Here is a 13803-nt window from a genome sequence, read left to right as displayed (position 1 = left end):
TGTAAATACATTCCACTTATAGTGACACACGCACACAAACACACACACACATAAAAATAGTCTAAAAAAAGGAAATATACAAAATGGCCCATAATTGAAAAATTGACACCAATCACTTCAGTATTTTCCCCCTCCTCTTTTTATTTTCGTCCGTCCTCTCTCGTCCCTCCTCTGTGGCTTTTTCCCTCTGGGGATGATGGGAGATGCAGCTGGATGTACAGCCCCCCCCCCAGCACCACCACCACCACCACCAACAAACACACATATGCACACACACTTTCCCGCTCTCTCCTGCCTCACTCTCCCTCTCTCAGTCTATCTGCCACTGACGAGAGGTAAACAGGGGAGGAGATCTCATTTGGTTCCTGAACTGTTGCAACGCTCAGTGCTGCCACACACTCTCCTCTCTCTCGCTCTTTCACTTTCCATCTCTTTCTCTCTCTCTCTCTCTCCCTCTCTCTCTCTCTCTCTCTCACACACACACACACACACACACATGCTCACACGCAACACAGTGAGGTCTTAGCAGCAGAAGATCCTAACAGTAGAGGAACGAACTGGACTCACACCTTCCATGGCAGAATAATCAGGTCTTTTAAGAAGAAGAAGAAGAAGTGGTGATACTGGAGGAGGAAAGAGGATAAGAGGAGCGTGTCGTTTTGTGTTTGTGAAATCCCCTGGGTTGAGCCCCCCCCTCCTCCCTCCCCCCCCCCCCCCCCCCCACCAAGCTGAAGATGGAGAACACATGAGGATGAGCGAGAGATCTGAGGGGGAAAGATGCTGCTGAGTAAAGTTTGTGGATATTTCTACAGGGAATTTTGAAGCCCTTTGAACTTTGGGGGAAGGATTGCACAGAGGAGGGTCGACAGTGCAGACTGCCAAAAGAAAAAAGGTGAGAATGAGTTTCTGTCAGGAAACTCTGTGTGAGGTTTGTTTGTTGATTGTGCTTCATGGTGGTATTTCAAGAGAAAAATGTGAGAAGTAAAATCTGTTTTGATGTGTCTGCTCATTTTTCACATGTTTCTTTTTTTTTTTTTTGTTGCGGTCAAGTGTTTAGCTTGACATCTTCTCTCCTGCAACCGTTTATTCAGTCAATTGCTGATTTTGAACATTTCATGAAACCCTGCCGTGCTCCTTTAAAACCTAAAAGTTGCGATCATCCTGTCAAACTGCGTAGTTACGAGCTCCATTAGCGATTCTGACTGACCTGTTTAAAACGTCCTGTAACCCTCTCTTCATCATTGATTCCATACGCAACGCTGGGTCAATGGATGCATCATGTGTTTAATCATACAGGCTTCAATCGATTCTCACAGAACACGCTGCGAGTGTTTTTGACAGACAGCGCATGTTTAGATGTAGTGCGAGTGCATGTTTCCAATACTCAGCTCCAGACGTCTGTTGACTTACCGTACCTCGACTGTGCATTAATAAGATTTAAATAAAGATAAATAAATGTGAGGTGTAGTTTTCTGTCCTCTGTGTAACACCTTTACTTCAAAATGTCTCTGTTTCCTGCAGGTGGGACTTTGGACATAAGTGCTTTCCCAGGAGCATGGCATCCACCATATTTTCTTTCCTCCACCTTTTCTCCCTCCTCCTCTCCTTCCTTTCACCTCAACCTGTCCTCACCCAGGACTCATCTGTCAGCACCGTGACAGTAACAGAAGGTGACCTGTTCATCGCCCCCACGACGCCTGTAAACCAGACGTCTCCGAATAACATTGAGCCCACTCAGAACACTCCTCCAGAGACGGGGCTGTCCACTCCTACCAGCGGTGGAGATGCAGACGACGAGGACGGGCCTCCCATTGGGGGGACGCGTTGCATGGGCTACTACGACGTGATGGGCCAGTGGGACCCGCCGTTCAACTGCAACGCCGGCGTCTTCCTGTACTGCTGCGGCACATGCTTCTACCGCTTCTGCTGCCAGTTCCGCCAGCAGCGACTGGACCAGAGGATCTGCTCCAACTACGACACGCCCATCTGGGCCAACACTGGCAAGCCGGTGGCGACCATCACCGAGGGCCAGGAGGACGGCGAGCGGGACCGCACACACCTCATCGTCTACATCATCTGCGGCGTGGTGGCTATCATGGTGCTGGTGGGCATCTTCACCAAACTGGGCCTGGAGAAGAGCCGCGGCGGGAGCGGAGGAGGAGGCGCAGCGGGGGCATCGCATGCTGACCTCAACTCCAGGTGAGGAGTGTGATACCTTAATGTTACTTTGTGTGAGTGAGTGTGTTTAGGTGTGTGTTGAGGAGGTCTACATGTCAACTATGTGGCAGTCAGAGGATAGACATTAATGAGATACTGAGGAATACTGTGTGTGTGTGTGTGTGTGTGTGTGTGTGTGTTTGTGTCTGTGTGTGGGTGTACATGTGTGTGTTGATGTCTGTGTGTATTTGTGCATGAGTTTATGTGTGTGTATTTGCATGCATGTCTTTTCTGATGCATTGAAGAGTTGTTAGTTAAAATTGGAAATTCCATAAGAAAAACAGAATTTTGACTACATGGTCTCACAGAGTGCCCAACTTCTAACTCTGAAAGTGTATTTGTACATGTAGTCCTACTAACCTGTGTGCATGTGTGCATGTTGCCTGCACCTGCATGGATGAATCCATGAGTCTCTCCTCATTGCACAAACCTACATGTGACCAGCTGATCCATACCTCATGAAGCTCACCCCAAAGCTCAACTGATCTTGAAGTGGAACTGAATTTCAAACAGGAGAGAGATGGAAGTCACGGAGAGAGAAATGTCTGTTTAGCTGAGTGTAAAAGTTGGCAGAATGATATTCATCTAAACATGGTGTGTAAAGCATTGTGCTTCAGGATCCATGTAACTCAGTCAGTCATTAGCTCATATGTTCATACAACCCTTCATATATTGTATTACAGCCTATTTTTTTTTTCAATTTGTTTCTAATTTTGCTTTTTATTTCTTTCCATTTCTGTGTGCTTGTTTCTTTTTTTTTCTTCCGTCTTCCACAATTTTTATTTTTCACACATTTTGTATGTAATCCCTTGTGTACCATTTGCTTTGCTTGTAAGCATGACTTATATTTGAAATAAACACAAAAAATGAAAAAAAAAAAAGGGCAAAATTGACATAACAGTGTTTGCTGCAGTACATCGAAACTCTTTGTGCGTCTGTGCAGGAATTCCTTTGCATTGCTTCAGTCGTGTAAGGTTTTAATGAGCACCTGACAAATCACCTCTCACACTTTTTTGAATGAAAAAAAAATGTTGTTTTTTTTCCTGAGGAAATTATCATTTCCCCTCTAGCCTTGTGCAGGGAAGACATTTAGCATGTACAGCTGGATTCTTCAGTTGCACACACACACACTGGGTTCAATACATGGTCCAGGGTTCAATCTGTCCACCTAAGGAAATCATTACAGCAAACGACGCACAGCATGAGCTTAAATCTCCCCGCTTTCATCCCAAACTATCTAACCCGCCCTTCCTCGCTATATTCTCCATCAGGAGATTATTTTTCTTATCTCTCCGAGCTTCTTGTTTTTGATCTCTTTTTCTTCCTTGAAATCTGCAATGCTAAATTTCTTTGTCACATAACTCAAAGTACCCCTTCATCTACATCTCTAAGATGTCCCTCATCTTCCTGCAATCAAGCCATACTTTCTCCTTTTCTTCTCAGTCCTTCCATCTCTTTTTTTCTCTCAAAGAGCTGAAACAGGGGCCAGTTCCAACCGTAAATCTTGTTTTTTTTGTCTTTCCTCCTCCCTCTTCTCTTCAGCATTACACATTACCTGTATCTCCTCCCTTACTTCTTTCAAGGGATTTCTGTTTGCATAATAGAAGAAGTGGACACGCACACACTGCTCCAGCAGCACTTTACTCTCCCATTAACCTGAGCTGCAAAACTCGTTTCTGCCGGCTAACACACAGTCAGGATTAATATTTCCTGCAGGCTCGCACCTCTCTGAAATAGAAAAACTCTCTGCATACCCTCCCTCCCTCAGACCATCTCAACAGATTACAGCTCCTCCTTGTGATTAAACAAATTTCACCAAGATTACAGCTCTACCGTTTCTGGACTGCCCTTCCCATTCGCTCATTTCGCTCTTAGCCTGCTGACATAAATCCCTGGTCCACAAGTGTACGTGTAACTAAGACCTTATTTACTGCGCACACTTCTGGAGGAGTGAAACATGCCAACCCACTTTGGAGTTCACTACTAATGTGTCGAAGCACAAACGTAAGCGTCTACATATTGCATTGCCTTGTTTTTATTTCTCTTTCCTTTACCTCATACTCGTTGCACATCCCGGCGAGAAGCGGATGATTACCCTCTGAAATCCACCAGTTCTCCAGAATCCGCTTTGAAAGTTAAATCCAAAATGATCCTCCTCTCAGATTATACTCCCCTCCCTCAAACACACACACACATACACACACACCTTCTAATTCATGAACCAAACCAGGTCCAGTGTGCGTTAGCATGCTGCGCTAATCCCCATCTAACAAAGGCAATGGAGAGCGCCGCCTTAGGCCAAACGTGTCAAGTCTAATGAAAGGTTCAGCTGGAGGGAAGCTGGCTTTAAACTCAAAGAGTAAACAAACACCAATGACCTTCATGATTTTTACGCACACACACACACACACACACTCACATATACATGCACCACAGTGATTTATAGTTCAATTAACAACAAGAATGATAGTGGTGGCATTTAGGTTGCGTGAGCACGGAGCAGCTCCCCACAGTGAGAGGTCAGGACAGCCGGGGGGACGAGATGAGCCACTATACAAAGTCCACCAAACACAAGTGTGAGAGGCCAAGGACCAACATGGTGGTGGCAGGGGTCACATGGTTCAAACCAAGTGCGTGTGCGTGTGTGTGTGTGTGTGTGTGTGTGTGTGTGTGTGTGTGTGTGTGTGTGTGTGTGTGTGTGTGTGTGTGTGCATTCATGCGAGAGTTAATGTGCATGCACGTCAATGACCCTTGCACTCCAGATGTGGTCAGCATAAAAACCTTATGTATCTCCAATTATGAGTAAATTTTGACAAAATAGTCGATCAACTTCTTATCATAATGAAATCAGTTCCAATAGTTTTGGTATACAATTATTTGTATTAACTTTGAAAGTGACACTGCTTTCATGGAGATATAAGGTTTTCATCTGGCATTTAACGCAACACACATGCATAAAGATCTATATGTTTGACTGCTTTGCATGTATCTCCAGTGTGTGTTTGTGTGCTCATGTGTATGTGTCTATGTGTGTAGCACACATCATGTTATGTAATGAAGGACACTTTTTCACTGCTGTGTCCTGATTCAAGGCAGACAGATAAGCAATACTCAATACAGTGTGGGTAAACATATGGACTGTAGCCGCACGCAAAGGTTGGGATCGCTTTCCGTATCGCCCTCGGACATTATTTGAATAGGCATTTGGGCCTGGTTTTGTGCTTTCTTGGTCAAACTGAGCCTAAAAAATCCTGGTTTCCACTGTGTGAGAAAAACGTACTTCACTGTCAGTCTTTGAAGTAAAAACTTTATTTATATCTGATTTAGGCGTTTGCTTCATACACATTGATGTATGCCTCATATGAGAATAAATAAGTAAAACTATTTGGTGTATGACATCCCGTTGCCTGGTGACATCCTTAATCTGTTATCGTTTTACTTAATATTTTACATTTATTTTTAATTTATTTCAAATATTTATTTTGGGGCTTTTTCTGCATTTATTAGAGAGATAGGACAGTGGATAGAGTCAGAAATCAGAGAGCGAGAGAGTGGGGAACGACATGAGGGAAAAGAGCCACAGATCAGATTTGAACCCGGGCAACCCGCTTTGAGGACTATAACCTCTGTACATGGGGAGCGCAAACTAACCACTAGGCCACTAGCGCCCCGCAAGTTCACCTTAGTGCTTATTCAGCAAAGTTTCTACTGGTTAATGAACTACTTTTTCTCCTTCGTATTCTTCTTCATGTTCTTCTTGATTCACAAATATTTTATAAACTATTGAAGGACTGTTTTGTAACCTCATACTTATGTAACCCCCCCATGCTCTCTGGTGTACTGTAGCCTATACATGTTGGAAAAACACAAAAAAGGCGAGAATACGCACATCTCCGCTGCCGTCTTGTATCTCTGATGAGCCCCATCTCTTTGTTGCAGCTAGTTTCTTTGTGACTTCCTCTAGCTTTAGAAGAATTGGGGAAAATACTCTCCAGGCAGGAAGCAAATCAAACCAGAGTGAGCCCTAAGTATCCGCCATGTGAGAAAATACGCATTTGTACAGAGAAGCTAAGAAGGACAGAAGTTTTTTGCGAGTTTCCTTAAAGTTTCCTCCTCCTCCTCTGCTCCAGTTTCTCAGCTCTGCTCCATCTTTCCTGCCTTTTCATTAGCTCCAGGGTGGAGCTGTCACTCCCTATCACCTCTCACCTGTCACTGATGTGTGTGTGTGTGTGTGTTCATGTCTGCATGCATGTTTATTTGTGAGTAAAAGTGTGCACATGCATATATACAAGCACCATGCTATTGCCACAATTCTTGCAGAAGTAGTGGAGAGACATATGAGTTGACAGCTTCGTGTCTGTATCAGATGTGACAATTTTCACCTCCCAGCGGCTCTACCTTCCTCTCTCCTCCTCTCACTTGCTCCTCCAAAGTTCTGTGGGCTTCACTTGGCCTCAACACATAGTTAAATATGGGTCAGCGACTACTGACTTCAGGGTTTGTCTGTGCGATGTTTCTGTTTTTGTTTCTGTTGGTCTGTTTATCTGGGTGAAGCAAAAATAGTTGACATCAGAAAACTTGAAAGATTTTCAGCTTCTTATCTGTTCTACCTTGAGGGTGGTATTTCCATTTTTAATGACGCATAAAAAAAATGTATTCCCACAAGACAACTTATGTCTCTCATACTTAAAACAGTCAAAATTAAAGTTCCTAGCACCAGCAGACTCACAGTGTGTCGTCCCCTGTAGGTTCACTTGATCCTTTTCCCAAAAAAAATCTAATGGGCCATCTGTCTACACCTTCCAAAAGGCAGGAAAAAAACAACTCCAGTAAGAAGAACCCAGAGAACTGTAAGCTGCTTGAAAACTTTTAATTTAGCACAATATTGCTTTTCTTCCATTTTGAAGGTGGCTGAATAGAGAATAATTATTTGGCAGCCTTTCTGAACAGCTACAAGTTTGCTTGTTAAAACAGAACCTCTCAAAGATATCTGCTTCAAAAAGCTGAAAGACACACGATGAAACCGTACAGGGTACTTGAGGAGGAGAAATTCTGCATAGAAGCACTTTCCTTTTATATTCAAAGTGGCATAGAAAAACAACAACCAAATACCGACCTCTGTGCTCGAGGGAAAACTCAACAAGTTAGCTTGTTAGCATGAAAACACAACTGCTCAAGAAGCTGCCTTCATCTTCAGCTGAATAACAAAGACGACCAAATACAGTCGAGGTCTGCATTAAAACAGATAAATAACTGTAGAACTGCATTCTTTTGAAGTATTTTCACAAAAGATGTAAGCCTAGCCTTTATTCTAAGGAGAGAAACTACAAGCTAGCTTGTTAACATTTAACAACAATAAGATGATAAATATAAAAAGGTGTATGTGTGTGTGGGGGGCAGAAAACTATAACTGAGAAGGAAAAGTATCTGCACTAAACCATCTCTTTTATATTTAAAGTTGGAGAGAAAAGGGTAAAAACAAAAGCCTCTGCTAGAGGGAAACACAACAAGTTAGCCTGTTAGCGTGAAAATAGCTCTAGATGCTAAATGCACCTTGAGATAGGGTGACTACATGTCCCTATTCGACCGGGACCGTCCTTTTTTCAAGCTCTGTGTCCAGAATCCCCACACATTTCTATAAAACAGTAATATCTCCATGCCCCGTTATTAACCAACCAAAACAATACACCATGTCTGCAACACTGATTTGTCTGCAACCATCTCTATGACAAAGTGAGGAAACAACAAGCTGGCTTTTTAGCATGAAAACCTACACACAGGGTAGCTCCCAACTGAGTTATATGCCAAAAAAATGACAAGATTCTAGATACTAATAAAACATAATTTTTCAATGTGAATAAAGTTATTGAAATTTAAGCAAAATGCTACATGTTGAAGTTTTTTTTTTTTTTTTAAATCAAACGACAAACACTCAAATTCAGCCAGCATCTAATATCTGAACAATGAGCCATATTTGTATGTGGGTTACTTGAAAACAAAAAAAACAAAAAAAACAACCTATAGGCTATATATGTCACCAAAAATCCCATTTGTCATGCACATTATTATTGGCATTCAACACGACTAAGAAATGAGCAGTCAGATGTAAACGTAGGTGTAAATGCGTCATCTTCTCTGTGCTCGTTTCTGTGACTGTAAGGAAGAGCGTCCGTCAACATAATAGTCTGACTTGAAATAAATAACACAGATTGATGCTAACAGTGTGTAGCTGCAGTTGTACTTTCTTCAAAAGGTGGATTGACAAAAGCCTTGGATTGACGTGGTTGTGCGTATTTTGACAAAACGATCTCACCTTAAGTCCTAACTGTTAAAAAAAATGCCCATGACAACACATCTGACACAAAAGAGCGTACAAGGCAGAGAGAGCTATAAACAGAAGTGTCAGCTTACTACAGATAGCTGTGCATATGTGTGTGCGTGTGTGTAATGTGTTACAGATGTTAGATGTAGTCTTGTCACTCTTTATCAGTAATTGACAGTGACAGTGATGCTGCCACTTACTGTACCTTGGAAGACAAGACAGAGAGATGAGTGACAAGTGAGCCGTGACAGCAGAAGGGAGAATAAAGGGAATGTGACATTGAGATATCTGCCACTGTCCTTTTTTTTTCAGTGGATTATCTTAGAGTCTTGTTGCTGTAGATAAATCTCTTGCAGGATGGCGTCACTGGGAATTGGTCTTGGTCAGAAGACAGCCAATGACAGAATCATAAACTGCAGCACCATAGAGCAGTAAAAGGCATATTTGAGAGAAATCAATAATGTGCTCATGAATGCATGAACAGGACAAGAGGCTGTACAGGAAACATGCATTGAACTGTATTTCCTGAATTCATTCAGCTTTAAGTATTTAGGACACTTTACATCAGAGTAATCAATGTAATGATGTTGCAGAGAGACGGTGGACTCGTCTGTTTGGAGAGTTAGATTTGTTGTGTATGGTCGCTGAGTGGATGTCCTCGTCAGGGTGGAGTAATTGATTGTTAAGGGACATTAGCAAAGTCTCATCTCAATGTGACTGTAAGCGGGAGAACATAGAGGTACAGATGACCTTACACATCTAAGGCACACTACTGTTACATAACATGTTGTGGAGTAAAGCCGTTGAGGAGGAGTAACCTCGGGGTTGCTTTTGGAATACATGCATATCATTAAGTGTAAGGTTTGGCAACATCAAAGATTTCTTTGCAACAGACAAACTGGGGGAAAGAAAATCTATAAATAAGTTGTCCAAGTTATTGCATTTTCTTGCTACATTCTTACAAATTAAAGGAGCAATATGTAACTCAGACACCTAGCGTTTAAAATGGGTACTTCAGTTCAAATTCAAAATATTGGAGAGTCTCCACCCACCCCCCCTCCTCCCTAGAGTTGATGCTCATACATGTTGCCATGTCTCAGACACTGAAGCTTCAGTGTTTAGCCAGCTTTTCATTGTTCTTGAAACCTTTCTGCGTTCAAACCTCTCCACATATTTAAAAATCATCTTCCATTCTTATCCTAATTTAACCACATTTCTGGTCGTGGTGCTTATTAGAAGAATGCTGGGGTGTTTTAGGTCGGGTAGAATCAATTATATCAGAACCAGTTTGCTTGCCCACTGCCATCAGTGCAACACCAGTTGCTTTGCTGTTTGCCTGGCACAACGAGGGGCGAGGGGCAAAACGGTCGTGTAGGGAGTGCTGCCTGCTTCTCTGGTCAAAACAAAAACCAGCTATTCTGCACTGGTATTGAAAATTGGAAGGCGGATATACTGGCTGCTGCATTGTTTTTTTTGTTTTTTTAAGATTTATTCTTGGGCTTTTTGTGTCTTTAATGGAGAGATAGGACAGTGGATAGAGAAAAATCAGGGAGAGAGAGAGTGGGGAATGACATGCGGGAAAGGAGCCACAGGTTGGATTCAAACTGCCCGCTTAGAGGACCACAGCCTCCATATATGAATGCGCACTGCACGTCTTGATTCAGGACCACAAAGCCCTCTTGTCAAAATTGGATGATCAGACATATGGCTATATATGCTTGTTTTTTGTTTTATTTCTGAGACTGAAAGAGATGAACTTACAAGTAGTTAAATTAGGTAGATATTGTCTAGAATTGTTATGATTCCAGCAGAATTACATACTCCATACAGTCAGATATTGTGGAAGGAAAGAAACAGACTTTATGCACATTAATAATAAATTCCCTTTTTGTGATTTGATGGAAAAGCTAGTTTTTCAATTTTTGCAGTCTTGAAGGTTTTGACGTCAATTAAAGGCTAGACAGCTCAAAAACTGTCAGTCAACAGGGTGCCAAATTATATAGACGCCATGGAAACATTGACAGTGTGTAAAAACCCTTCCAGGGTATCACACACATGCTATCACTGATTTAGAGTTTTTTTTATTTGCAGCCAACATAAGCAATTTCTGTCAATCTATCCCCTCTCTCAGTCTTAATCTTTTTACCAAATTCCTCCTCAAAAAAAAAACTCAGATAAGGCACAGCCAACACTATATAAACACTACATAGCCTGGAGACAGGTTACGTGTTTTGTTTTTTTTTGGTTGCAGATTAAAAGTCCAAAATCAGCAAGTTGTTTGAGCGGCAAGCCAAGAGAAGAGTGCGTGGAGGCCCGCGGCGCCACACGGCAGTGAGTCAGTGAGAGGATGAAGAGCAGAGAGAGAGAGACTGGAGGAGAGGAAGACAAACGATACGGTTTAAAGAGGGGGAGGAAAAGACAGACAGATTTAGGGCTGAGTTTAGGTAAAGGGGGGGAGGTAGACAGAATGAAAAGACTGAAAGGAAAAAAGAATTGAATAGTAAAGAAGAGAGGAAGTCCTTTACAACGCTGCAGAGAAGGAACAAAGATCAGGAGGCGTTCAAAGTCTTTTTTTGTCAAGCAATGCAAATATTTAGAAGAGGAAAATTTCACGTCCAAATTTGTTTCCAGACAGGCATGCAGAGGGTGTGAAAGGACTCACAATAAGATGATTATGATCTGCATTGATTTGAATGAATGAATATAATATTGTGAGACAAAATAACGATACAGAAATAGAGTAGCCTCAAATTCATGAAAGTGTCATTCATATGGTAATTTATCTTTTATCTTTTCCCATGAACATGTCTATTTTTCAACATTTCCCACAATTCCTTTCAGCCACAAAACCAAGCATTTAGCCGAGAAGAACATCATCCACAACAGAAAGAATATTTAACTTTGGATAGATAACTACGTCACCATGATTCAATCAGATATGATGCAATACAACACTATCCCACTCCCATGCGACACTTTGCAACGACGATGCAAAACGATGCATATTGATGTGATGTGATACAATCAATGCGATACGATGAGATACGGTACGATATGATGTGATACAATGCGATACAATGTGATGTGATGTGATGCGATGTGATATGGTGTGATACGATGCGATGTGATGCGATGTGATGTGATGCGATGTGATGTGATGTGATGCGATGTGATGTGATGTGATGTGATGCGATGCGATGCGATGTGATGTGATGTGATGTGATACGATGCGATGCGATGCGATGTGATGTGATGTGATGTGATGTGATGTGATACGATGTGATGTGATGTGATGTGATGTGATGTGATGTGATGTGATGTGATGTGATGTGATGTGATGTGATGCGATGTGATGTGATGCGATGTGATATGGTGTGATACGATGCGATGTGATGTGATGTGATGTGATGTGATGTGATGCGATGTGATGTGATGTGATGCGATGTGATATGGTGTGATACGATGTGATGTGATGTGATACGATGTGATGTGATGTGATGTGATGTGATGTGATGCGATGTGATGTGATGTGATGCGATGTGATGTGATGTGATGCGATACGATGTGATGCAATATGATGTGATGCAATATGATGTGATGCAATATGATGCGATACGATGCGATACGATGCGATATGATGCGATGCAATATGATATTATGTGATGCGATACGATGTGATGCAATATGATGCGATATGATGCGATATGATATTATGTGATGCGATACGATGTGATGCGATATGATGTGATGCGATGTGATGCGATATGATGTGATGCGATATGATGCGATACGATGCGATATGATATTATGTGATGCGATATGATGCGATATGATATTATGTGATGCGATACGATGCGATATGATATTATGTGATGCGATATGATGCGATATGATGCGATATTATGTGATTCTATGCAGTATGATGCATTGAGATTCGATACAATGCTATGCTATGGGAGGTTGTGAAATGCGTGTGTGGTTGTGCAGTAAGGGGCAATGCAATAAGACTCCCTGTAGGAGACACTTTGAGATGGTCACACTCACAAACTGTTTGGAGATGATCAGAGAAAAGGCCAAAGGGTCTCACGTTTCTGTTTGGCAGGTTGAGTGTGAACAAGCTGCCCCTGGCCTCAGCTGTCAGATCAGTCATACTGTAGGTTGTGTGGATTTTGTCTACCTGCACATATGTTTCTGAACGTGTGTTCGGTGTGTACTGTGTGCGTTTGTGCATGTGTGTGTGTGGCAGAGGGAGATAAACACATAAGCTTCGTTAGCGAAACAGAGGCACCAGTGTTTGAATTATTGATCAAGGGAATGAATACCATCAACACTGTAAATTCAGCAAACGCACAGGGAGCGGAAATGTGTTTATTCAAAGTGATGAGTATGCCTTCAGTGTGTGTGTGTGTGTGTGTGTGTGTGTGTGTGTGTGTGTGTGCAATGTGCATCTGTGTTAGCGTGAAATAAAAAAGGGTGTCATCGGCTGTGGAAAAGAGGTTCGGGTGGCCGGTTAGCATGTGTCTTTAAACGTTAGAGAGTTCATGAAACGGTTGAAAAGCCCTGGTGCTCAGCAGATAGAGAATGTGTGTGTTTGCATTTTGCATCCAAACACAACAAACCCTCAGTCCAAACATGACCATATTGTAGGAAATCATGGCCGTATGTCGTTCAGTTAAAAAAGAAAAAACGGCCGCTAGTTAAATACAGCTGACTGGAATTCATCCCAGAGGACACACAGAATAAAAACACACCACAGGGACGTGAGCCACTTTGAATGAAAATTTGTCTCTGCAAGCATCAAGAGAAAAAAAAGCAGTTATTCATGATGTACACTTTGAATACAAATACAAACATAAAAGACATTTTCAAATACAAATCTGCGGCTCAGATTAATAAAGTTAAAAAAAACACTCCCTTTATTAAATGTGGCACAACACAAAGAGGTTAACTGGTAACACTTTACATAAGGGTCCATAGATAATCATTAATTCATGCATGAATTCTTAATAATGTACATGTATTTACAGTATCTCATACCTGACTTCATAGGTTAATGAATGCATTAATGAAGGTGTAATTGTGGAATCCCATATTCTCCATCTAGTCAAACCGTGTAAACATTTGTTGCTGAGATCATCTTTGTAGCATCTTAAATGAAGCCCTCTCTGTTCAGATATTTAAAATTGACAACAACGAATTAGATCATTTTGGACCTTTCATTGTTTTGTTGGGAAAAACGGTATCAGGTGACCGTATGTTTTTAA

At 41.9% G+C, this 13803-nt stretch overlaps 1 protein-coding gene across 1 annotated transcript in view; it reads left to right on the top strand.

Annotated features, from left to right (window-relative positions):
• Positions 1-1017: 1017 nt before the first annotated feature.
• shisa8b (shisa family member 8b) overlaps positions 1018-13803 on the top strand; it is a 38790-nt gene continuing 26004 nt past the window's right edge. The window contains exon 1 of the mRNA XM_061028843.1: positions 1018-2199. Coding sequence (XP_060884826.1) covers positions 1556-2199 — 644 coding nt within the window. The 5' untranslated portion in view covers positions 1018-1555. The remainder of the gene's footprint in view (positions 2200-13803) is intronic.

Source organism: Labrus mixtus, chromosome 21, assembly GCF_963584025.1.
Source record: "Labrus mixtus chromosome 21, fLabMix1.1, whole genome shotgun sequence".
Taxonomy (NCBI): Eukaryota; Metazoa; Chordata; class Actinopteri; order Labriformes; family Labridae; genus Labrus; species Labrus mixtus.
Note: the sequence above shows the minus strand (reverse complement) of the source record. Positions and strands in the feature narration are given on the sequence as shown.